Source organism: Meles meles, chromosome 9 (assembly GCF_922984935.1).
Source record: "Meles meles chromosome 9, mMelMel3.1 paternal haplotype, whole genome shotgun sequence".
NCBI lineage: Eukaryota > Metazoa > Chordata > Mammalia > Carnivora > Mustelidae > Meles > Meles meles.
In genome coordinates, this window is record NC_060074.1 from 10,286,134 (window position 1) to 10,313,249 (window position 27,116).

Consider the following 27,116-nt stretch of genomic DNA (forward strand, 5'->3'; position numbering starts at 1 on the left):
GGGTCAAGGGTTATTTAATCTTTTACTAAGTCGGTTGGGGTATGATTTGGAGAGTAGTTGATTATGCTAGCATGACCAGGATTCTAGTGAAAATAACTAACTGCTGTCTTTAGTCTTGCAATGGAATCAGTACATTGGTAGGTATCAGTTAATCCATCCATAATGGGTTGGACTAAATACATTCTCTTCTGTCAGTGTTATTACAAAGATATATTGAAGCTCGGGATATGGAAAAGATGTGGTATATTTCCAGTTTCCCCATGCAGTTTTTCTTATTGAAATCAATTTAAATTGAAATTAATAAGTCATAGATACTCTCCTTCCATCACTGTGAAGTTTGTGTGGAACTTTGTATTAGTCCGCATTTCAAAAATTATGTTGGCTTGTGTGGTAATGGAAAGCAGAAAAAGACCAGCCTGCTGGCAGGTGTCAAAATAGAGCTGGTTATTGATAAACAAGATATCATATACTTAGTGCATTGAAACTTCCCCTAATTGTGGGTGTGGCAATGTCTTCTGGTACATTTTTTGTGTATTGGGGAAATTGTCAGCATCTCAAAGGTTGATAGGATTTCCACTTGGTACCAGGGTCCTAAGACACCAGAGGCTTATCAACAAGCTGGCTGCATCATAGGCTGTGAATTCCTCTGTGAAATATTGTTCATGTGTCTTCAAATTTTGCTTTGCGTTTCTGAATGCTTAAGTGAAAATTCTAGAGATGGTTCATGATGGTTAGTAACCTGATAATTTTATGAATGAACTTAATGTTAATCATAGTGGGGTAAAAGTAGTCATTTCTAATGATTATTCAAGATATAGCTGAACACTGTAGCTTGGAAATAGAACAACTGAAGAAAAGGTGAGATAATCCCTTTATCCAGAAAGCAGCTCCCTGAAGTAAATCCTGTCAGTATCATGGATGTGGAGACAAATGTCCTTTGGCCTGCTCTGTGTGAGCTCTCTTGTCCTATGCCATCTTAACTCAGGCTTGGAAATGTGACTCAGAGCTATTCCCAGGATAGAGAATACTTTGTTGCATACATCAAATGCAGTGGCCTTCCAGTGAGCTTGCAAAAGTTCTGGCCTTGTGTGTGTACCTGTTTCACCAAAAAGTAACAGCCTCCACAGGATTGACTTTGCTTAAAAGCAAAAGATGCCAATTTATTAATAGTTCACCTGATTTAAAAAATTTAAGGACATTAAAAATTAAAGGAAATTATCTTCATTCCAGTTGGCAAATATATATGTAACAGCTATCGGATTTTAAAAGGTATTGAATTTGATCAAATTTAGATCTTAGTTTAAATTATCTACAGAATTAAAACTAAAACCCAGTGTTTTGCTTAGAAGGAAGGTAAGAGATAGTTTAATTATTTCAGTCTTCTTAAGAGGAGAGACCAAAGTAGGTCTAGGCATATAGGAATAGGCATATTCTTAAGTAATTAACTTTCCAAATTAGATAACTCCTTCTTGAGAGAGCAGTGGATGCCTCTGAGTACATTTCTTTCTAGGCTTGGTAGGAAGACTATTGGTTGGTGCCTTTTGCAAATTAGACTTGGAGAAGGAGTCAGGGCAAAATATAATTTTATGATATTTTACTTGGCAAATTTTACTTTATTAATGTTTGTCACTGACCTTTACTTGCAGTAGAAATTCTATATTTTAAAATGATTTTGGTATCACAATTCATAAAGCTTAGATCTTTTCTTCAAGAGCCTGAGTTCTAGTCTAAACTATTTCACTGACCAGTGAAATAGTCGTAACATATAAGTTAAAACTTTCAGGAAAGCCCATCTGGGGCTCAGTTTTTTCTGATAGGCGGTCCTTATGGTGTTTCTAAATATAAAGTTCTGTGGTTCTAGGAATTTGGATATAATCAGGAGAAATTTGGAATCTATGGAAGATTTATGAGTCATGGTATGACAAAAAGTTCATCTTTTCAGTTCCGTTCAATAGTTACATTGACTCTGCAATGACTCTAGGCAATTAGTTAAATTCCCTATTGAGAACAGCTGGAAGGACAGTTTATTCACACAGGTTGGACACTTTAATCCATCTCTGAGTAAAAGCATTACTTCCCCCTTCAAAAAAAAATTTTTTTTTTGTTTTAAATAAATGATTTTGATCTTAACTGACAACTTTACACACCCTGTTCGGGACCCATCTAATGCTTAAAGTAATGCTAATCTTTATCCGAGTAAGTCCTCTATTATTTTATTTTTTATTTATTTGACAGAGAGAGGGAGAGAGAGGGAGTGAGAGAGTTCACAAGTGGGCAGGGAGAGGGGAAAGCAGGCACTCTGAGAAGCCTAGAGCTAGATGTCAGGCTTGATCCCAGGAGCCAAAGGCAGAGGCTTAACCCACTGAGCCACCGAGTACCCTATCCACTAATTCTTTTAGATGCAAAACCTTAGTAAGGAAATAAGATCCATTAGGAGATATTCATGGGACAGAACCAAACAAAAGCTCTTTGTATTACCACAACAAGCAAAGGCAAGTGGGAGCTAAGGCTGAGACATCAGATATGTAAATCCAGGACTCTCCCAGATTCTATGGAGTCAACCCAGCCTTCATTGGCTAAGTACACTAATTACCCAGCTGCAGGATTATATGAGGACCTGCTTCTCACCTTTTCTCCTTGGCTTTAGCACTTTATATTTCATTTATGGTAGGATCTGTAGAAACCTAGGAAAAAGATTAAACTCAAATCAATTGTTTTTCCTTCTTTACAATTTAGATAAGCCAGGGGGAGAGGTTGAAATTGTTGATTTAAATGTGGTTAGGAATTATTGGTATATTTTGGCCATCCATATTGTCTTCTCTACAACTACTAATAATTGAAAGTTGCAGAAATAGAAATAAAATTATTTTTTCTAAGTGCAATGGAAGCTGTTACCATAGAGAAGAAGATCAAAAGCTCGTATGAGAAAAGTCCATTTGAGCAGTGACTTTAAGTTAATGATGAGTTTTTTAGAGTAATACTTATGAATGTTATTACTAAAGGATTCCAGGTTATCCTCTAAGTAATCTCATAGGGATGCTCTTCTATGTTGAAAATTAAATCATACTTGACTAGCTCTTTACAAAGTGATCTCTTAGACAAGGGGAAAAATAAGCTTCTTACTATGAGGTTAACAAATATTTACTTGGGGGATTTTGAAGAGAACTTGAATCATGGGATTTGTTGAATGTTTTGGTTCTGGATTTAATTTACCTTAAATAAGTAATAAAGTTTATTTATTTGTTTTAAAGATTTATTTGAGAGAGAGGGACAGAAACAGAGACAGCAAGCAGTGAGGAGAGGAAGGAGAGAAACTCAAGCAGACTCCTTGTTGAGCCCAGAGCTCAGCTTGGGCTCCATCCCATTACTCTGAGATCATGACTTGAACCAAAACCAAGAGTCAGATGCTCAACTGACTGAGGCAACCAGGTACCCTATTAATAAAGTTTAAAAATTCACTGTATTTTCTAATACTTGAGTAATACATTTACTATAGGTATAATCCTCTTAAAAGTTTTGTGTTTATTTGAAAGTGAACTCATGCAAGATTATAGAAAAATGGAGAAGTCTAGAAAAAAGGCTAGAAATAAAAAGAGAAATAAGAGTTCCAAAAGACAGGGATGCCTGGGTGGCATAGTCAGTTAAGTGTCCGACTCTCGGGCTCCATGCTTAGCATGAGGTCTGCTCAAAGACTCTGTCCCTCTCCCTCTGCCTCTTCCCTCCAACTCTCTCTCAAAGAAAGAAATCTTAAAAAAAAAAAAGAGTTCCAAAAGACAAGTATAAGTTTGAGAAATGATTAATAGTAAATAAAATACTATATTGTGGGTAATTGATATGTAGATGAAATAAATATCACACAGTGAAAAGGGAAAAGGTGATTATGTAAATGAATTGGTGACTATGTGACTGTAAAGGTAAATAAGTCCCTGATATACTGGAATTACAATTTACTGGGGAAATGAAGGGTGGGAGATAATGTAAGTAAATAACTGCAATTTGAAGTAGAAAATAAGAAATTTTTTGAACAGACTAAAAAATAGAATTTTGGAATATGGAGGTGAGAGGGAGAGGGATAGGGAAATCAGGACACCAGTGGAAGAGGGGGCACTGAAGTAAGCTTGGAAGCTGGTAAGATTTTGACCAGGGGAGATGACTTAAGAAGACTTATCTAATAGTAAGAAATGTGTAGAAGGAGGAACAAGTAGGGTGTGTGTTTGGAGAAGCGTGACTGGTACAGGGATCTAGGAGGATTAGGAAGCCATGGGAGGAAAGGCTGCTGAGGCAAATGGGAAGACTTGAATTCTGGATTAAAATATTTTTTACTTCATTCAATAGGCAAAAGAGAAAATGATAAAACCAGGAAGTAACTAGTGCTATGTTTTTGGAAGATGATTCTGAAAGTGTTATTGAGAAGGAGTAAGGTGGAAAGAACCAGAACCTGCCAGTAGCTGAGCAGGGATTCAAAGCCACCTCTGAGTGCCTTCAAGAGAGCTTTGTGAGCATTTGAAGAAAATAGGAGATTTTTTTTGGGGGGGGGGCTGGAGTTGGGGTGGGAATTGGTGAATGAGATGGAGAAGAGCATATTTTTAATGATGGCATTTGAGATGCAACTAGAATTTGAAAGATGGTCCAGAGAGTGGACTTAAACCAGGAGTGTTGTGATTAAAGAAGGAAACAAAGGGATAAAAGTGGCAGGTTAGGCAAATCTTGGTGACTGACAAAATGTAGGAGCTTATCTTCTGGATGCAGTGAGGCAAAGAGAATATTGGAGATCTGAACCTGGATGTCTGGATGAGACAGAGAATGCTGGAAATTACAGGCACGGGTATCTGGTAGTCTAAGCATCTCTACCTCATTTGTTCTCTGCAGATAGCAAAGGGGTGATTAAAGGAGTAAATGAGGGGTTTGGTTATAAAAGTAAGGGTAAGCATTAAAGAAGCAACAGTGGATGGTGAGCACCCCAACAATAGCAACAGCGCAAAGCTGTCATTACTCCCAGGCCTAAAGGAGAAGGGGAGGGAGCCATTTGGGCACACAGTTGTTATCTGCCCCTGGCAGAGAGGGACCACTCGACAGGAGCTGTGGTCTTGTAGAGAGGAAGCTATGGAGCCACAGTCCAACAGGAAGGGAATGGTCAAGGGAGTAACTACCCTAAGCCTTCTCTATTCCTGCCTCCCGCCCATGATCCCTTGCTGATGGGTCCCCTTGACCATCCCAACAGAAGTCGCAGGCAAGGGAGCCTGCTTGATGTTACCTGCAGAGACCAACCTCCCCAGCACGGAACATGGCAGAGAGTGGGTCTGGAGGGGTGAAGAGAGAGGACCCGGCATAGGCAACTCCTTAGTAAAAATTTGAGAACGTATTCCTTCGTAAATGATATAAACTTAATAACATAACAACTTATACGGTAAAACCAAATCAGGAATAGAAATTAACATTGGATTTTAAAAGTTTTACTTACAAATAATAGAAATAAATCTTTTTGCTCTTCTAATGTAATTGGATATGTTGATCTGATCCCACTGTCGTTGTTTTCACTTGTCTGTGTTGCTGAGGAGGAAATCATGTTGTGAGTGGAACGCCGCGCGGCTTTTGCTTGTGCTTGGGTGATCTTCATCTTCTTCTCAGGAATCCATACTGGAAAGGTTTAGTTTATTTAGGACAAGACACTATAAATAGTATGGCTCTACTACTTTACAGGCATATTTAAGTTGTAATATTCTGGAGGAAACCAATAAATGAGGCTGCGGTTAGCCCTTCTTCCATGTGGAATCCCCCTCTTCCTCGTCTTTCCTCACTGACCACAGTAGAGACATCTGATCTTGACTTGGCAAGGGAGGCAGGGTCAATCTGTAAAGCTTAATTTCTGTTCTAGTTTTATAGATAAAATAAACCTGAATAAAAGTCCTTATTGTTTCTTCTCACATGTCGAAGTATTACCTTGTGCTCCCTGCCCCAGAGTGCACGTACCTCCGTACTTCGGAAACTGTTGTTGTAGTCCATTGAAAGTACGAATCTGGAATTTAGAAGAGAGGGAGTGTTGGGGACACTGGCTTCGAAATGTTCTGCATGAGAATAATATTTCATGGCTCTAGGAATGGATAAAATTACTATGAGGAGAGAATAGTGAAAGGAAAGAATGGAGAGCTGAGGCCAGGCAGCTCAAAAGATTCCTACATGTATAGATATAAAAAAAGGAGAAAGAGGTAGTACAGGAGTCAAAGAAAGAGTGAAGCCAAAAAAGAAACATGCACAAAATCAAGAAGGAGGAATGATCAGAGGTGTCAGCACCTCAGTGAATGAGGACAGAGGATGGACCAGGGTGTAGTTGATGAGGCCAAGGTTAAACTTGAAGTTCTTGATTGAGTCTTGCTTGACTCAAAGCAATGAGTGTGGGCTAATTTTTTAAAGGAGGATTAGTGGCCAGTAGAATATTTTGTTATTGTTTTTGTTTGCTTACTTTAAAATAAGAAGTGTAGGGAGAAGGGAAAAAGGAGAGAGGCAGAGATTTTGGATAAGAAAAGAAGGAGTCATTAGGAATGGATTCCTGAGGGAAGCAGTGAGGGATTGGACGTCCAGGTAGAAGAGGTAGCCATAGCAAAGACGACACTTCCTCTCAAGGTTCTTAGACAGAGGGTGTGGTGTTTCTGGATGAAGGAAGTGTATTCCTTTTATGATCAACACTGAGGAGGTATTTAGTAATATACTGCAAAGAAAACTGGCAACAAATCAATAAAGAGGGTTTTTTTTTCTTTAAATCAAAGAATATGTTCTCTACTGAAAGCAAAACCAAGAGATATGAGAGTTAAGATGTCAGGCAAGATATCATCAAAGGAAATTATCAATCCTATTACTTTTTTGAGTTTTTCTTAAAAAGGATAAATTTGAATCTTGTTGAAATGGATTGATTATGGGCATGCCCTCATGTTTTTCCTGACAGGCTGGGCCAGGTGACTTTGAAAATGCCGTATTTCAGGCTCAAAAGATAGCATGTATGTGAAGGCATGCATTCTCTCAAGGAATATGGCCAGGCCAGACAAATTCAGAGGGGTGCTATTTTTTCATGAAAGTAAGTGGATATCAGGTAACTGGGGCTTTAATTCCAGCACCATCATTAATTAGTTCTATTTTTTAGACAAGATTCTTAATTCCTGTAAGATTTCACTTCACTTCACTTCATGTCTCCCTCCCTCCCTCCCTTTCCTCCTTCCTTCCAAAATTAAGGGGGTGGTCATGATACCTAAGATTCTTTTGGTCCTAAAATTAAATGATTATAAAAACGCATATTATATTATCTAGTTTGCTTATGGTAAAGTCACAAAATGTGTCCATTATTTATGAATGTCTCCCTTGCTTGAGTTTTGTAAAAACATTTTGTCTACTACTTAGCTATTGCAACATATGATGACTTTTGAAAGTATAGTAAATCTCAATTGATGTTACATGCATGGATTCTAAGCTTAGAAAAGACTAAATCAGATGGTCCTCATATTAAATCTTTCTCTGCTTGTAAATTTTATTCACTTGGAAGCTGCAGTAAGTCAGGCTACTGTTAGGGATTTAGTAAATTGTTACTCACTAACCTTCCACTTCCTCTTGGGAGTTGAAAGCGTTAATGCAGTTAAAATGTGTGACTCAATCTAGACCTTCATGGGTATCTACTTTTATGGTTTTGATGGTCAATTTAACCCTCCAAATAACTTACTTTAAACTGCCACTTTAGGCAGAAAATATGAGTAACTCAATTTTGTTTGGTTGAATTAATTATCATATTTCATTCATCCATTTGAGCAGACTTCCCTGCTAGACTCCGAGTTCCATGGAGATAGAAATATGTCTGTTTTTGCTCCTTAATGCCTCACACCCTTTATACTTACCACAGTGCTTACACACAGCGTCTGCTCAGTAGATGATTATTAAATGAATGAATTGTATGATTTTACTCCTATAGAGTTGTTAGGCATTAAAAATATGTGATTCGATATTCTTTTCTATTTAAAAATATGTAATCATAAACCACTTTATATTGTCAGTGATTGTAGAAGACTACAATCTGTTCAACAGCATTTAACTATGAAAAATGTCTTACCCAATATCTTTATGTCCACTTTGGCTTCTGCCTTGAATTCCCTTCAGAATATTCTGACAGACAAAACATAGAATAGCCAGGTGAAATGGGACAACGCTTACCGAGAGTAGAAAAGTTGCTGGATATCAAGAAGTGTTGGTTTGTCTAATGGATGTCTTTCTTCAGTCACTTCTTCAGAAGGGCCCCAATCCCCTGTTATCCTGATCACAACTTCTTTAACCAATTTTCTTCCCTCTTCTTCAGGTACAGGTTTTTCTTTTCTCCATCTCTCCAATAGTTTCTTATTTCCCCTACTTCATTTAGTATGTTACGTATTTCTTGGACATTTTTGTTTCCTCCCCAAAGATAAAGGGCAGGAAGCACCATTTTGGGGTTATTGCCTACAACCTCTGTTGAATTGGTGTCTCTGAAACCTGACCCATTTCTCATTCTTGCCAGTGGAGCTGCAACCCTTTAGAGGGAGGACCAGACCTCTACTCTTCTTTGGGCCGCCCAAATCCAAGCTGCTAACTTCATTGATGTGTTCAGTTGTCCTTTAGCTCACTACTAGGTGATTCTTCATTCCGATTCTTGTTGCTATTGTCTGGTACCACTTGCCTTGAAGCTGCAGTCACTTGGTGGGAAAGAGGTGTTCATGAATGTGATCTGGGACTTAAAGAATGCGTATACATTTATTTAACAATTGTTTATTTGTCACCCATGGGGTGCCAAGCATGTTACATGACTGAAGTAATTACGAAGTGGGTGACTCTCGCGGTAGTCCGGCTAGAGTGGATGGGGGTTGTGGCAGACATGATCCTTCCATACTCTGTCTCTTGTGGTCAAGGCCATGGTTCCCCACTATTGCCAGTATCTCTCTGTATGTTGTCCTTCCAATGGGCTGGTTTAAGGACTTCTAACTACCACTTTTTTATGTTTATTTTGTGACAGATGATTCAAGAGAGCCGGTTTCTCATAGAAATGGCAGATACAGTCCAGGAAAAGATTGTGCAGTGTCAGAAAGCAGGTAATCCCCCTACGTCTGCCCCATTTTGTTTAGAAACTTAATGATAATTTGTAGTAGTTTTTAGAGTTTCTGTTTTTACCCTTAAAATTGAAATATTTTGTGCCATAGTTTAACTGTTCTTTTGAGTGAGACTGGAGTCTTTGTTGGGTACAGAAGAAACTGAGGTGACTGTAGGTTGGTGTATGTCCACAGAGGGAGTGTCTAAAGATATCTAGAGAGGTAATCTCTTCTGAATCTACTGGGAAGTCTGCCAAAACCCTTTACTACACGTTGCCCCTTAAGAACCACCTCATTTTTATAATTTGAGCCATAATCCTATTAATCTCCTAGACTTTTGCCTCACTTATTAGTCATTATTTTAGATTTGTTCTTTCTTTAAGGATGGGACGGGTCACATATCTGTGAGGGTACCCCTCCGTTTATCTACATTCACTTTCATCCACACGCTGTACTCTTATCTTTCTTAGATTTATGTTTTCCTTTATGCCCATGCACAATGATTATGATGAGGAAGATGACAATAACGACAATTGCTTGATATATTTGCACATGATATACTGTGCACACACACACTGTTACTTAGCCCTTTTAACAATTCTGCAAGGTAATCACCATTGTATCCAGCTTATAGATGAGGCATCTGAGATTCTGAGAGATTAAGTGAATCACTCAAGATTCCATATTAGCACAGGGTAGAGCTGACCTCTGAACTCAGACTAGACTTTAGAAAATGGTGCTTTTCCCTGACTGGTACATAGGCTTAAATGTTTCTGTTGACAGAAAGCACAAAAATAATATCAGTACCTATAGGATGCTTTTATATGCCAGACACTGCTTTGAGAGCTTTGTATGTATTGACTCATTTAATCTTCAACCACAATCCCTTGAGGTAAGCTCTCTTGTTATCACCATTTCACTAGTGAGGAAACCAGATTGCAGAGCATTTCAGGGCCTTACTCATGCTTATGTGGCCAGTAAGTAGTAGAACCAGAGTGTGACCCAACCCCACAATCATGCTCTAACCATACGCTATATTTGTGGTGTTAATGCCGGAAAGGTTAATGTGGTTTTTAGCTGCATTAGAAAAGTAGAGTAACTAAAACAAGGAGGGTGGCGGTAAATCTCTACCCTGTGTGGGCTGCTTCAACCCCACTTCGAGTATGATATTCCTGGATGCAGGTCCCTACAAGCTCGACTCCAGGAAGCTGTGCAATGTGGAGGCTCTGCCCGGATGTCATCTTTAGAAAAGAGACATTGTTAGTAAAGCTGAAACAGGCTAAAATGTTTAATCTGGAGGAGAAAAGACTCTAGTGGATTTTATCAAGTATCTTTCTTCAAAGATTTTTTTTTTAAGATTTTATTTATTTATTTGACAGAGAGAGAGATCGCAAGTAGGCAGAGAGGCAGGCAGAGAGAGAGGAGGAAGCAGGCTCCCCGTGGAGCAGAGAGCCCGATGCGGGGCTCGATCCCAGGACCCTGAGATCATGACCTGAGCCGAAGGCAGCGGCTTAATCCACTGAGCCACCCAGGCACCCCTCTTTCTTCAAAGATTTAAAGGGTTGCACAGTGGAAAAGAGATTAGACTTAGCTGGTCTGGGTCTAGCTAGCACCCAGAAGTGACGATTTCAGGGAGAGAGACTTTGGCTTGCTATCAGTCATAGCTTTCCAAAGATGGCGGAAGCTGTCCGGAAGAAAGTGTGATTCTCAACTCTGAGGATGGTGATATTTTTTATAGTAGTCAAGCTTGAGAAATGGTTGAGCTAAAAATAACTTCAAGGCCATTCCCAAATCTGCAGTATTTAGTTGTTTCCAGAAACGCTATTTATAAAACATCTTTTTATTTTTGCTCAACATTTATTGATTAACATCGTTATCCATACGGACTCCAGGGTCTACTGTCAAACCATATGGGTGGCTTATAAGGAAAAGTAAACTAAGTGCATCTATCACATATGGTTAGCCATCACACATGGTCACACGCTACACCATGTCACATAAAAAACCGGGTAGAAGACAAACAAGACACATGTAATCTCCTAGAAGAATTTGGTTCTTAACCTCCTCCTTATGTCTTTATCTGGTGGTTCCTGGCTGTTTAAAATGTAATTTGGTCTAATGCATTTGTTATTGTTAGTTTTCCCCTAAGGTTAGCCACTGGTGGGGACGAACAGAATGGGAAGGAACATTTAATTCAGGGTTTTCAAAACTATGAGAGGAAAGGAATGGGAAATTTTTTCATGATAAGATGCCCATTTTTCTGAAATCTGTAGTAAGAATTCTTATATGTTCTTTTTCCAAAGGGATGGAATTCCATGAGGAACTTCATAATCTAGGGGCGAAAGAAGGCTTGAAAGGAAGAAAACTCAACAAGGCAACTGAGAGCTTTGCTTGGAACATTACAGTATTGAAGGTAAATTCAATTCTCAGGTGCCTCTTTGCCTTTATTTTTTCCCTGCTCATCTCTTGAATGTGTAGAAAAGCATCAGTGGTTAAATACAGTGATTGGAATTTTCAAGTAATGTGTGGCCTAATCACCAGGTTCATGATCTAAGTGATGGGGAGATTGACATACTGTTTGCCGTAATAGAGCAAATGAGGGTTGTGGTGGAAACAGGACAGCGCGACCTAATTCCGCCAGCCTGTGTTTTTACTCAAATGAATGCTTCTCCTCAAGTCAATATAGCTGTTCTTGTTTGTGGAAAGAATAACGCCAAATGTTGTGAGACAAGGATCCAACACGAGTGATTTGGAAGAGCTTTAAACTACAGAATATCTGGAGCCATTTAGGATTATTTTATTTTAAGAAGAGTCTCTATAAATACATTTATTTTTACAAATAGCTTTGGAAGTCAGTTTCTGGAGATTATGATTTGCTCTTCTGAAAATTGATTTTAGGATTTTGAAATAAAGATGCCACTTTTCATATTTTCTTATGTGAAAGGAGAGATGATTTAGGCAGTTGGAATAATTTATTCCTGACAGCGTGATGGGAAGAAAACAGCCACAAACAAAATTACTCATTGCTGAAGTTTAAAGACCTATGTCCCACATACTGTTTTACAAGCTTTGTATACATTAACATTTTAATACACACAACCCAATACTATTATTATTATTTTTAAAGATTTTATTTGTTTGAGAGGGAGGGAGAGAGCTCACACACATGAGATGGGAGGGAGGGGCAAAGGGAGAGGGAGAAGCAGACTCTCTCTTAGAGATCCCCCCGCCCCCTGTCAATGCCAGCTCAGTCTCAGGATCCTGGGATCATCACCTGAGCTGAAGGCAGGTGCTTAAACAACTGAGCCACCCAGGCGCCCTCCAATACTATTATTAGTCTCATTTTACAGGTGAGAAAATGGAGGCATTAAAAACTTAGGTATATTACCCAAGACCACGGTGCTAGTGAATGATGGTGGTGGAATTTGAACCCAGGCAGTCTGGTGCCAAAGAGATATGCTGAACTTGCTCTGCTGAGAAATACGTTTAAATGAAAGTGCTAGATAAACTGAAAGATATATCGCAAATGTTTATTAAAAATTCAGTTCACAAGTATTTGTTAACCTCCCACTATGTACTGGGCTCTGTGCTAATCATTGAGGATCCACAGAGAACAGAAGAGGTACCATCCCTGACCTCATGAGTTGAAGTCTGAGGCCGGAAGTGGGGTGGTGGAAAATAGGCATCATTTCTTTTAATGAGTAGAGAGAAGCGTTAGTATAAGGAAAAGCTCATTTTCTAATATTAGAGTACAACTTGGTAGCGTGCACGCTGATACAAACACCTTCTAGTCAGCAGATCTTTATGTGGGCTTGTTAATGTGCCGGTCACTGAGAAAGGTGCTATGGATACAAATATCCAGAGTGACACTGGAACCTCGAGGACTAGTCTACCAAGGGACACAGACGTACAACTAAAAATAGCCTTCAGTTACTCAGTAAGTAATATGTGACAAGCACTCATGGCTAAGCAGTTTATATACATTTCCCTTTTCTCTTTGCAAGGATGGGCTGACCTTGCAGCAACTCACGCTGACCTTGGTGTGACTCTCCCCGTCTCACAGATGAGGAAACTGAGGCTAAGTGAGGTTTAAATTTCTTACCTTCAGCCAGTAAGTGGCAAAGCTGAGATTTCAACTCATGCCCATGGTTCTACACTACACTATCCTCCTGCCTCCTATAAAACTCAGCCCATGTGATTGAGTCTAGTCAGCCTAGCCCAGGGGTGTGGCCGACTCGGCATGCAGGTTGCCTTATAGCTGTGAAGATTTAGCCAAGTTATGGGATCCCTCTGATGGTTGACAATAATATTAGGGTGACAATAATACTAACACTCAGGGTTTGGGGACCGTTAAATGAGGTAGTACATACAAATCTGAGGCACCGTGCTTAAAACTAGGCACTCTCTATACACACCCACATACACTATTACTTTTGGCAGGTGACGACGACCATTGGAGGAACAAGTTTGTTGTTTTTCTTATTTTCTTTAATAAATTTTTAAGTCGACTAATCTTTAAACCGAGATACAATTTCTTGTTTCTTTATTAACCTATGACGTAAGGTCTTCACTCTTTTCTGAGGTTGGTTTCTGTGTTGGTTTGGTCTAGCAACAGAGGAGGATTGCTAGATGGGGCTGAGCAAATGCTGTCCGTGTCACATGAAGACAGACCTTTTGAAACATGACCAGTATTCTACTGCTACAGTTTACGAACTAACTGCTGGTATTTCAGCTTGACTGCTAACAACTTAAGTAAGAAGAGTGAATTTTCCTCAACTTTCAATATTTCCTTTCCCTTATTGCATTTCGTGGGCTTGTTAATCAGGGGCTCTCTTCACAAGTGCTGAACAAATGACCTTCTTAGAATTTGGCTTTTTTCTTTTTTTTTGAGTGAGAGAGAGAGTGAGGACAGGGACACAGAAAGAGAGAGAGAGAGAGAGAGAGAGAGAAACCCGAGCAGGCTCCATGCCCAGTATGTGTTACTAAGTAACACATAACATGGGGCTTGATCTCATGACCCTGAGATCATGACCTGAGCCAAAATCCAGTCAGATGCTTCACCAATTGAGCCACCCAGGGGTCCTTGGAATTTTAATTTTTAGCTGAGGGACAGAGGCTGGGCTCTTTGGGAGGCTCTTTAGTCTAATGGTGCTTCTCTGAGAAGATCCTTCTGACACTCTCCCTTTACTTCTTGTATCTCAAATGTGAAGCTTTTAGTTCCTACTTTGTTCTCTAGCCTTCCTATTGATTTTCCAAGCTCCTAACATCTTCCAGTAAATGCCCCTTTTCTTAAGTTTTCTAGGTTCAGTTTATGTTGCTTACAACTGGTTGAATGAGTAATAACCAAACTCATAAGACATACTCACTGAATTACTAGGCTATGGCAGGGATCTCTCTAACATTGTGCATTTGCCAACTGGAAGGGTTTCCTTATATAATTTATATAAGTACTCTTCACTATTTAGGGGAAGGGAGTGAGGAATTATTAATATTGTTTGAATATGTGGGTTCATGTATCTAAACATATTTAATTCCAATGTACATTCCAACAAGTAAGGGAGAGGCAAGAAAATATGACAGATGTGCCCCCAGGGAAATGGTGGGTTGGAGCACGGACTGGTGGAAGGGGGGACTGACTTTCAAACAAACTGAGCTGAGACTAAAAAATAAATTCTTTAATTTATGTTTCCTACAATTCAGTATTACATTGATCTGATATTAATACATGAAAAGGAAGCTAGAGAAAAACTTGCAGAGACAAAGATGAATAGCTCTATAATACAATGGATATGAATTACACTTAGTGTCCAAATTCTGCAAGCCAGAGATGAGGACTTAGGATCCAGCAAGAAGGCTGAAATCAAGATGGTCCTAGAAGCTCCCATCCATGTATATTTTTTTCGCTTCCATTCATATTTTAGCACCATGCATGGGCTCAGATTAGGGACTTGCTTAACAGAACGTTTGCATTTCCCCACACTGTAGCCATATGCCAATAGCCAACTATAACATTTTCCTCCTATCTTTTTCTTTCTTTCTCATTGCTGAGCACAAGCTCGAACTCCCTAAATAGCCATTGTGTTTATTTGGAGTGGTATGATGAAACATGTCTCAATGACTCAGTCTTCAGTATATTTCCCAGATAATCATTGGACCAAGATAGCTCCATTTCATCCTACCCTCACACATTAAGAGTTCCTCCCATCTGTCTTTTCTCCATGCTGTCCTTCAGAAAAGAATTTTATTTGGTCATTAACATAATATTAAAATTTTACAATGGGAATTTTCCCAGTGCTTTAAGTCTTCCAGGAAAAGATGCGACAACTTCACTTACTTAGTTAACCTGTTGTAGTAAGTTGTTATTAATTTTGGAAGTGTTTCACTCATGAGAGTTCTGAAGATCTTTTGGAAGAGAGATATGAATTTATACTGTGTCACTGATAAAACACAATGTGTTATGAAGTAGAATTCACTTAAAGTCTTGGACTCCATCCAGAGTGACTTGACTCCTCAAGTATAAAAAGAACTTCATTGTAAGGCGGTTACACCTACAAAACTGAAATTAGGAAAAGCACACAAGGGTGCGTGGGTGGGTCAGTTGTTAAGCATATGCCTTCAGCTCAGGTCATGATCCCGGGGTCTTGGGATTGAGCCCCACATCAGGCTCCCTGCTCAGCAGGAAGCCTGCTTCTCTCTCTTCCACTCCCGCCGCGTGTGTTCCCTCTTTCGCTATCTCTCTTTGTCAAATAAATAAATGAAATCTTAAAAAAAAAGGAACCCATGAGTAGCATTTTTTAAAAGATTTTATTTATTTATTTGAGAGAGAGAGAGAGAGAACATGAGAGGGGAGAAGGTCAGAGGGAGAAGCAGACTCCCCATGGAGCTGGGAGCCCGATGTGGGACTTGATCCCCGCACTCCGGGGTCATGACCTGAGCCGAAGGCAGTCGCCCAACCAACTGAGCCATGCAGGCGCCCATGGGCAGCATTTTTAATGAGCTTTCCCAATATATATATTTTTCTAACTTGGCCTGTTGGCTATTTTAAGGAAATAAATTCCATTATCTTTATATTTTTAAAAATTTGATGAAAAAAATCAATTTTCGCAGGCTAGAGATGTGTCAACTCGAGATAAATAAAAATAATATTGAAAAAATGTAACCAGTGAACATTTTATTGTAAAGGAAAAGTTATGAAGGTAGGTGGTCACTAGAGCTTAGAAAGGAATAAAATATTAGGAAGTGGCCAACCTCTTATTTTCTCATAAATTTCATTGGTTACTAGTTGTAGTAAATAAATTATGAATGAATCATTACTTCATTAATGAGTACTTCTGTTAATTGATATGTACTTATACTTTCCCTAGATAGATTTCCAGCTTGTAATTTAATTCATTCCAGTGTGTGCCATTAAAAAAAACACAAGTTTCTTTTTATAGATTTATGTTCATTAAATAGGACTAATCTTTTTCTGCCCAACTTTTGGCTTTTTATTCCTGTTTAAGCCTCTGCTTCTTCGGCTTTTATCTTGGCAACAGTTTCCTTTTCCTTGGGAAGAGCAGAGGCTGAGGCTTGTCACTTTTCCTCGGGCACCTTTGCTGCATTGCTCATGCAGGCAGATTCTCTTATTTGGTCCCCAAATTTCAGGCCCCCACATGTCTGGGGAATCTTGCTGCATAAGGGAAATTAAATGGATGTCAGCTAACAGAGCCTGCAGACCCACTTGAAGGCTTTGCTCATTGTCGAGAGATAGGAGAAGGGCAGCAGGATGATGTGTTATTAAGAAAAGAGGTATGGGGGCACCTGGGTGGCTCAGTGGGTTAGGCCTCTGCCTTCAGCTCAGGTCATGATCTCAGGTTCCTGGTATCGAGTCTTGCATCGGGCTCTCTGCTCAGTGGGGAGCCTGCTTCCCCATCTCTCTCTGCCTGCTGCTCTTCCTACTTGTGATCTCTCTGTCTGTCAAATAAATAAAATCTTTAAAAAAAAAAAAAGAAAAGAGGTATGAAGACACTGAATGACTGTGGACATTTTAAATCATTCTTTGTGATTCTGTGTGTATCAAGTCAGGATCTCCGGCAGCCGTAGTGATTGTGCCCCTGGAGGCTGCTCTGAGTTTGTATAAAGAAAGAACATGTCCAGTGTCCTCTGTGTTGTCTATGGAGAACTTCTCCAGTGGTGTTTCTGGCAGCTGCTGGCTGTTGGTTGCAGAAGCTGAAGAGAGGTTAGCTTTCCTCCTGTGGCAACTCGCTCACAAAAGAACCACCATTTACGAAGTCTAAAGAAACAGACCCTCAAGAATAACCATGTATTAACAATAAACTCTTCTTATATCGATATTACTATGAATTGTTAAGAAATGTAAGGCAAAGTAGTTAAGAGTATAGACTCTGAATCCAAACACTCTAGCCTTGTAGCCTTGGAAAAATCTCCTTTTGCCTCTGTGCTTCTGAGTCAATTGAGATAGACTGTGCCATGGAAACAAAACTCTGAAAACATCAGGGGCTTAAAACAATATCTTATTTCTTTTTTTCCTTTTTTTTTTTTTAAAGATTTCATTTATTTATTTGACACAAAGAGAGGAATGGAGAGAGACAGAGAGCTAGCACAAGCAGGGGGAAATAAGCTATTATTGGGGTGCCTGGGTGGCTCAGTCAGTTAAGCATCTGCCTTCAACTCAGGTCATGATCCCAGGGTACTGGGATCGAGCCCCACATTGGACTCCCTGCTCAGCAGGAGGTCTGCTTCTCCCTCTCCCACTCCCCCTGCTTGTGTTCCCTCTCTTTCTGTCAAATAAATAAATTAAATCTTAAAAGAAAAAAGGAGAGGGAGCAGATTTCGGTGACTCTAATGAGGTTCTTCAACAACACCCACCCACTCATAGGGTGACATGAGGACTAAAGAAGTTGATATATGTAAAGTGGTTTCCAGCATATGTAAAGTGCTGTATAATTGTTATTTTTATTTCTAATAATTAGCATTCACTGCTTACATAGGCAGTTAAGTGATCTTCACACAACATCTTACGTCATTTTAAGGAGAACACTGTAAAGTTGCTGTTACTACACCCATTTTATAGATTTAAAAAACTGAGGCTGGAGACGTTAAATAACCTTCCCACTGGCATGTGGGAGTTGAGCGGTGGAGCAAGGAACCACATCCAGAGCCCATGCTGTCAGCCCACTATCCTCTACTGTCAGGATATTGATAGCACCAGAATAATGGTAGGTTAACTGAGTGCTTGCTATGTGCCTAGTACTGTACTAAGTGCTTTATATTTAGTGTCTTATAGGAGTAAGTGTCCTGTGCAGGTAACATGGGAATTCCAATCACCTTGGCAGCATATCCCTACAAAGAGTGTAGCGTTGGACTACCTGCTCTCCCTGTTCCCACACCGCATTCACCAAGCCACTCTGGTCTCAACTTGTCTTTCCAAGTATCCTGTTCTGATGGTGATGGGATGGATTGACCACATGACGTAACGCGTCCTATCTGCCTGGAAGTTACATTTCTCTTTGTAAGTGAGTCAGTTAACTTCCTTTTTCACCAGTGCCTCTCCAATGAGCGTGGACAGTGTGAATCAGCTCCCCAGGGCCTGATCACTCTGGGGCGATTGGATGTAATTGAGCACTTGGGCAGATACCACTGAGATTAGGAAAGCAAAACAAAATAACAAAAATACCAAAACCGAGGGCCGACCCTGGGCCCACCCTGAGAACCCAGCCAACCTCCTCCTGTTTCTCTTGGACAGCTACACTGTTCACTGGCTTTCAGTCTAGACCTTGCCAGCCTCCACAGCTCCATGAGGAGGAGGAAGTTTCCAGAGCTGTGCTGCCAGCAAGAGCTTTGCAAAGGCCATGCTCCTTCTCCTATTCCTTCCTCATACCCCCTCCACTCTGCTTCTCAGGTGCTCAGTCTATCCTTTATGACCTAAGCTTTTGGAGCAGAAGTTCTGGAATCTTCCTTTGAATCACAAACCTGAGATGATTTAGAAATGAGAGGTGAAGTCCCTGTAGGCAAATTCCTCACGCTTTCACTGAGAAGAAAGGAGACTGAAAAGCAAAATTGAAGAGCTTTTAAGTCACCAATCCTGAGACGGGAACTTTCAAAGAGTTTTAAACAAAGCTTTTAATTCTGAATAAAGAGACTAGACACACACACACACACACACACACACACACACACACACACACACAGCTTTTAATTCCTTGAAGAAAATACTTTCTATTAATACATACAAAGTAACAAAATTTTGAGCTGTGAGTGCCTATTTTATCTTAGAGTTAATTATCTAAGAGGTTAGACCTACAGGAAGTTAGACATGAATTTAAAAATCTGCAAGTAGTGTAATTTTTAAAAATTAGAGTATCTGGGGATGCCTGGTTGGCTGGCTCAGTTGGTTAAGCATCTGTCTTCAGATCAGGTCATGATCCCAAGGTCCTGGGATCAAGCTCTGTATCAGGCTCCCTGTTCTGGGGAGTCTGCTTCTCCCTCTCCCTTTTGCCACTTCCCCCTGCTTGTGCTCTCTCCCTGTCAAATATATAAATAAATAATTCTTTAAAAATTAAATTATCTGGGGCACCTGGGTAGCTCAGTGGGTTAAAGCCTCTGCCTTCGGCTCAGGTCATTATCTCAGGGTCCTGGGATCGAGCCCCGCATCAGGCTCTCTGCTCAGCGGGTGCCTGCTTCCCCACCTCCCCCCTGCCTGCCTCTCTGCCTACTTGTGGTCTCTCTCTGTCAAATAAATAAAATCTTTGAAAAAAAATTAAATTATCTTTCTCACCAAAGGATGAGATCAGATTTTACGATAGCTCGAGTCCTTCTAGGTCTTCACATTTTTATGATTAAAAGTTATTTGCAATCTTTCTCTGTGCTTAACTCATTACATGGCTTAAACACACTATCCTTTTGTCACTAAACCTATCAATAGTGTAAATCTCTCTACTTATACACCTTCCCTTCTATGTGTTAATCCCCCTCCTTTGTTTTGTTTTGTTTTTAACCTTTGGCCCCATGAAGCTCTAATTACATTCAGTTTCTAGTCTCACTTCATAGACTCTCACTGCAATCTTCCCCACTGCCATACTTTCCCTTCCCGATTGCTCTATCCAGTAAGATGATCTGTACTTACCATCTTCTGGGAGTTTTTGATTCCCAGAGTTTTTATTATTATAATTTTTTTATTGTGCTCAAATACATAGAACATAAATTTTACCACTTAACTATTCTTAAGCATCCATTTCAGCGGTATTAAATACATTCACAGCGCCGTGCAGCCATCACCACCATCCATGCCCATAACTTTTCTCATCTTGTAAAACTAAAATTTGGGATCTATTAAAAAAAGCTCAGCCCCTGAAAACTACCCTTCTACTTTGTTTCTATGATTTTTGACTACTCTAAGTACCTCATAAAAGTGGAGTCATGCAGGGGCGCGTGGGTGGCTCAGAGGGTTAAAGCCTCTGCCTTCGGCTCAGGTCATGATCCCAGGGTCCTGGGATCGAGCCCTGCATTGGGCTGTCTCCTTGGTGGGAGCCTGCTTCCTCCTCTCTCTCTCTGCCTGCCTCTCTGCCTACTTGTGATCTCTCTCTGTTGAAAAACTAAATAATAAAAAAATCTTAAAAAAAAAAAGTGGAGTCATGCAGGCTCAGCCATTTTGTAATATATGTCAGAAATTCCTTCTCTTACATAGCTGAACAATATTCTGTTGTATATGAATACTTTTTGTGTGTTTTACATTTATTTATTTTTAAGTTTTTTTTTCCATTTTATTTATTTTTTCAGCGTAACAGTATTCATTGTTTTTGCACAACACCCAGTGCTCCATGCAAAACGTGCCCTCCCTATTACCCACCACCTGTTCCCCCAACCTCCCACCCCTGAACCTTCAAAACCCTCAGGTTGTTTTTCAGAGTCCATAGTCTCTTATGGTTCGCCTCCCCTTCCAATTTTTTTTTTTATAAACATATAATGTATTTTTATCCCCAGGGGTACAGGTCTGTGAATCGCCAGGTTTACACACTTCACAGCACTCACCATAGCACATACCCTCCCCAATGTCCATAACCCCCTCCCCCTCTCCCAACCCCACCTCCCCCCCACAACCCCCAGTTTGTTTTGTGAGATTAAGAGTCATTTATGGTTTGTCTCCCTCCCAATCCCATCTTGTTTCATTTATTCTTCTCCTATCGCACTAACCCCCCATGTTGCTTCTCCATGTCCTCATATCAGGAAGATCATATGATAGTTGTCTTTCTCCGATTGACTTATTTCACTAAGCATGATGCCCTCTAGTTCCATCCACGTCGTCGCAAATGGCAAGATTTCATTTCTTTTGATTTTTAAGTTTAATTCCAGCATAGTTAACATAGTGTTATATGGGTTTCAGGTGTACAGTATAGTGATTCAACAATTCTATCCTCAGTGCTCTTTGAGATAAGTGGACTCGTTAATCCCCTTCACCGATTTCACCCAACCTCCCTCCCACCATCCCTCTGGTAACCATCGATTTGCTCTCTATTGTTAAAGAGTCTGTTTTTTTATTTTTTTCTGTTTGTTTTGTTTCTTAAATTCCACATATGAGTGAAATCATATGGCATTTGTCTTTGACTGACTTGCTTAGCCTTATACTCTCTAGAGCCATCAATGTTGTGGCAAATGGCAAGATTCTTTTCTATTTTATGGCTGAATAATATTCCACTGTGAGTGTGTGTGTGTGTGTGTGTGTGTGTGTGTGTGTGTGTGAGATATCTTCTTTATCCATTTATCTATTAATGGACACTTGGGCTTCCTCCATAATTTAGCTATTGTAAGCAATGCTGCAATAAACATAGGAGTCCATCTATCTTTTCAAATTAATGTTTTCATTTTCTTTGGGTAAATGCCCAGGAGTGGAATTACTGGATCACAGGGTACTTTTATTTTTAATTTTTGAGAAAACTCCAAGCTATTTTTCATAGTGGCTGCACCTGTTCACATTCCCACCAACACTGCACAAGGATTTCTTTTTGTCTGCATCCTGTCAATACTTGTTTCCGGTATTTTTGATTTTAGCCGTTCTGACAGGTGTGAGGTGGCATCTCAGTGTGGTTTTGATTTGTATTTCCCTGATGCTGAGTGATGTTGTGTGTCTTTTCATGTGTTTGTTGGCAATTTGTAAACTTCTCTGGAGAAAAGTCTGTTTATACCTTCTGCCCATTTTTTAATTGGATTATTTGTTTTGTGTGTGTGTTGAGTTGTATAAGTTCTTTATATATTTTGGGTACTAATCCTTTATTGAATATATCATTTGCAAATATCTTCTCTCTTTTATTAGGTTGTCTTTGAGTTTTGTTGACTATTTCCTTTGCTGTGCAGAAGCTTTTTATTTTTATTTTTGCTTTTGTTTCCCTTGCTTCAGGAGACATATCTAGAAAAATGCTGTTATGGCCAACCTCAGAGAGGTGACTGCCTGTGCTGTCTTCTAGGATTTTTATGGGTTCAGGTCTCACATTTAGGTTCTTGATCCTTAAGTTTATTTTTGTGTATGATATAAGAAAGTGGTCCAGTTTCATTCTTTTGCATGTAGCTGTCCAGTTTTCCCAATACTATTTGTTGAAGAGACTTTTTCCCATTGCATATTCTTACCTCCATAGTCAAAGATTAATTGTGGGTTTATTTCTGAGCTCTCTATTCTGTTCCATTGATCTGTGTCTGTTTTTGTGGCGGTACCATACTGTTTTGATTAGTATAGGTGTGTAGTAAATCTTGAGCTCTGGGATTGTGATACGTCTAGTTTTGTTCTTCTTTTTCAAGATTGCTTTGCTATTCTGGGTCTTTTTTGGTTCTATACAAATTTTAGGAATATGTGTTTTACTTCTGTGAAAATTGCTGTTGGTATTTTCACAGGGATTGCATTAAATCTGTAGACTGCTTTGGGTAGTGTGGACATTTTGACAATATCTGTTCTTCCAGTCTATGAGCATGGAGTATATTTCAATTGTTTATGTTGTCCTCAATTTCTTTCATCAATGTTTTGTAGTTTTCAGAGTAGAGATCTTTCTTCTACTTTAGTTTATTCCTAGGTATTTAATTCTTTCAGGTGTAATTGTAAATGGGGTTGTTTTCTTATTTCTCTTTCTGCTCTTTCATTTTAGTTTATAGACAAGCAATAGATTTCTGTATATTGACTTTGTATCCTGTGACCTTACTGAATTCTATCAGTTCTAGTAGGTTTTTGATGGAGTCTCTAGGATTTCCTATATATAGAAAATGTCATCTGCAAATATTGAAAGTTTTACTTCTTCCGTATGAATTTGGATGCCTTTTATTTTTTTTGTTGTCTGACTGTTATGGCTGGTATGTCCAATACTATGTTGAATAAAAGTGGTGAGAGTGGACGTCTTTTTCTTGTTCCTAAGCTTAGGGGAAAAGCTCTCAGTTTTTCACTACTGGGTATGATGTTAGCTGTGGGCTTTTCATATATGGCCTTTACTATGTTGAGGTATGTTCCCTCTAAACCTACTTTGTTGAGTTTTTTTTTTTTTTAAATCATGAATGGATATTGTACTTTGTCAAATGCTTTTTCTGCATTTACTGAAATGATCATGTAGCTTTTGTCCTTTCTCTTATTGATGTGATGTATCACATTGATTGTTTTGCAAATATTGAACCACACTTGCATCCCAGGAATAAATCCCACTTGATTGTGGTGAATGATTATTTTTAAGGTATTGATGGATTTGGTGTGCTAATATTTTGCCAAGGATTTTTTTTTTAAAATCTATGTTCATGAGAGATATTGGCCTGCACTTTTCTTTTTTTGTAGGGTCTTTACCTGGTTTTGGTATCAGGGTAATGCTGGCCTCTTGAATGAATTTGGAAGATTTCCATCCTCTTCTGTTTTTTGGAATAGTTTGAGAAGAATCGATTTGGATTCTCTTTAAATATTTCATAGAATTCACCTTTCACCTGGACAAAAGTCCAGGACTTTTGTTAGTTGGGAGTTTTCTGATTACTGCTTCAATTTCATTGCTAATAGTCAGTCTGTTCAAATTTTCTGTTTCTTCCTGATTCAGTTTTGGGAGACTATATATTCTAGGAATTTACTCATTTTTTTCTAGGTTGTCCAGTTTGTTGGCATATAATTTCATAATGTTCTTTTATAATCCTTTTGCATTTCTGTGGTGTCAATTGTTATTTCTTCGCTTCCATTTCTGATTTTTTAAATTTGAGTCCTCTCTCTCTTTTTCTTTTTTCTTTTGTCTCTTCGTCTTTTTTTAATGAATCTGGCTAAATGTTTATCAGTTTTGTTGATCTCTTTGAAGAACCAGCCCCTGGTTTCATCAATCTAATTTATTGTTGTTTTTACTTCTATTTCATTCATTTCTGCTCTAATCTTCATTTTTTCATTCTTTCTACTGGTTTTGGGTTTTGTTTGTTCTTTATTTTTTAGCTTCTTGAAGTGTAAGAGTAAGTTATTTATTTGAGATTTTTGTTGCTTCTTAGGTATTCCTGTATTGCTATAAACTTCCCTCTAAGCACTGCTGTGCTGTGTCCCAAAGATTCTGGACCACAGTGTTTTCATTTTCATTTGTATCCATATACTTTTTTATTTCCTCTTTGATCTTGGTTGATCCATTTACTGTTTAGTAGTATGTTATTTAACCTATGTGTATTTGTGCTCTTCCAGATTTCATCATTGTGGATGATTTCTAGTTTCATTGTGTGTGGTCTGGAAAGATGCATGGTATGACTTCAGTCTTTTTGCATGTGTTGAGATTTGTGACTCAGTATATGATCTATTCTGGAGAATGTTCCATGTGTACTTGAAAAGAATGTGTATTCTGCTGTTTTAGGATGTCTGCTAGATCCACTTGGTCCAATGGGTCATTCTTTTTTTTTTTTAAGATTTTATTTATTTATTTGATTCAGAGTGAGAGAAAGAGAGAGAGAGAGCTTGAGAAAACATAGAGGAGGGGCAGAGGGAGAAGCAGACTCCCCTCTGAGCAGGGAGCCTGATGTGGGGCTTGATCTCAGGACCCTGGAATCATGAGCTGAGCTGAAGGCAGATGCTTAACTGAGTGAGCGCCCCTGTTTCCTTGTTGATTTTCTGTTTGGATGGTCTATGCATTGATATAAGTGGGGTGTTAAAATTTCCTACTATTATTGCATTACTATTGATTAGTTCCTTTATGTTTGTTTTTAATTGTTTTATGTATTTGGGTGCTCCCATATTGGGTGCATAAATACTTAGAATTGTTATATCTTGTTGTTGGATTGTTCCTTCTATAATTTTATATAGTATTCTTCTTTCTCTTTTGTTATAGTTTTTGTTTTAAATCTATTTTGTCCAGTATAAAGTTTCTTTCATTTCCATTTGCATGATAAATGCTTTTTCATCCCTTTGCTTTTAATCTGCTTGTGTCTAAAAGGATCTCATATGAGTCTCTTGTAGACAGCATATAGATGGGTTTTGCCTTTTTACTGATTCTCTCATCCTATGTCTTTTGATTGGAATGTTGTCTATTTACATTCAAAGCAACCATTGATAGATATGTACCTATTGCCATTTTGTTACTTTTATGGTGTTTTTTTTTAAAGACTTTATTTATTTATTTGGCAGAGAGAGATCACAAGTAGGCAGAGAGGCAAGCAGAGAGAGAGAGAGAGAGAGAGAGAGAGGAGGAAGCAGGCTCCCTGCCAAGCAGAGAGCCGATGTGGGGCTTGACCCCAGGACCCTGAGATCATGACCTGAACCGAAGGCAGAGGCTTAACCCACTGAGCCACCCAGGCGCCCCACTTTTATGGTTGTTTTTATAGTTCTTCTCTGTTGCTTCCTTCTCTTGCTCTCTTCTCTCACAATCAGTTGGCTTTTTTAGTTATCCTTTCTTTATTTTTTAAATGTTAATGGTTTTAGATTTGTGGTTGCCATTTGGCTTGTATATAGCATCTTATGCAGATAGCAGTCTATATTAAGTTGATGGTCGCTTAAGTTTGAACTAATTCTTTACTCTTCTCTCTATTGGTTTTTGTAATATGCTCTCATACTTTACATCCTTTTATTTTGTGAATCCCTTAACTGATTTTTATAGATATACTTAATTTTACTGCTTTTGTGCTTCTTACTTTTCTTACACCTATTTATGGTCTTTCCTTTCCCCTCAAAGAGTACCTTTTATCATTTCTTGTAGGTCTGGTTTAGTTTTCATGAATTCTTTTAACCTTTTTTTTGTCTGTTTGGGAAACTCTTTATCTCTACTTTTATTCTGAATGATAGTTGTGCTGGATAGGGTATTATGGTCTGCAGGTCTTTTTCCTTTAGCACTTTGAATATATCATGTCACTTTCTTCTGGCCTCCCAAGTTTCTGGTGAAAAATCAGGTTATAGTCTTATGAGGTTTCCCTTGCATATAACTATTTTCATTTCTCTTACTGTTTTTTTTTTAAATTCTGTCTTTATCATCACATTTGCTATTTTTAATTACTATATGTCTTGGTGTGGACCTCCTTGGGTTGATTTTGTTGGGGGCTACTGTCCCCCCGGATCCGGATTTCTGTTTTCTAGATTTGGGAAGTTTTCAGCTCTCATTTCTTTGAATAATTTTCTGCTCCTTTTCTCTCTCTTCTCCTTCTGGCAGCCGTATAATATGAATATTATTATGTTGGATGGCATCACTGAGTTCTCTAAGTCTATTTTCATTTTGTACTATTTTTTTTTCTCTCACATTTTCATCTTGATTGTTTTTCACTTCTCTGACCTCTGGTTGCTGGTTCTGCCTCCTCTTGTCTACTGTTTATTCCATCTGGTGCATTTTTAGTTTTAGTTATTGAGCTCTTCATCTCTGACTGGTTCTTTTTTATGTTTTCTATCCTTTGTTGAGGGTCTCACAGAGATCCTCCACTCTTTTCTCAAGTCCAGTGAGTATCTTTATGGCATTACTTCAAATTTTCTATCAGATGTATTACTTATCTCCATTTCAGTCTCTTGCTATGACTGTCCTGTTTTTTCACCTGGGACATATTCCTCTGTCTCCTTGTTTTATCTAACTC

At 38.9% G+C, this 27,116-nt stretch overlaps 1 protein-coding gene across 2 annotated transcripts in view; it reads left to right on the forward strand.

Moving 5' to 3' along the window:
• Nucleotides 1–27,116, forward strand: part of PLCL1 (phospholipase C like 1 (inactive)) — a 362,944-nt gene that overhangs the window by 289,625 nt on the left and 46,203 nt on the right. For both annotated transcript variants that reach the window (XM_046019760.1, XM_046019761.1), the window contains exons 4-5: nt 9,020–9,095; nt 11,396–11,505. In XM_046019760.1, the coding sequence (XP_045875716.1) occupies nt 9,020–9,095; nt 11,396–11,505 (186 nt within the window). The remainder of the gene's footprint in view (nt 1–9,019; nt 9,096–11,395; nt 11,506–27,116) is intronic.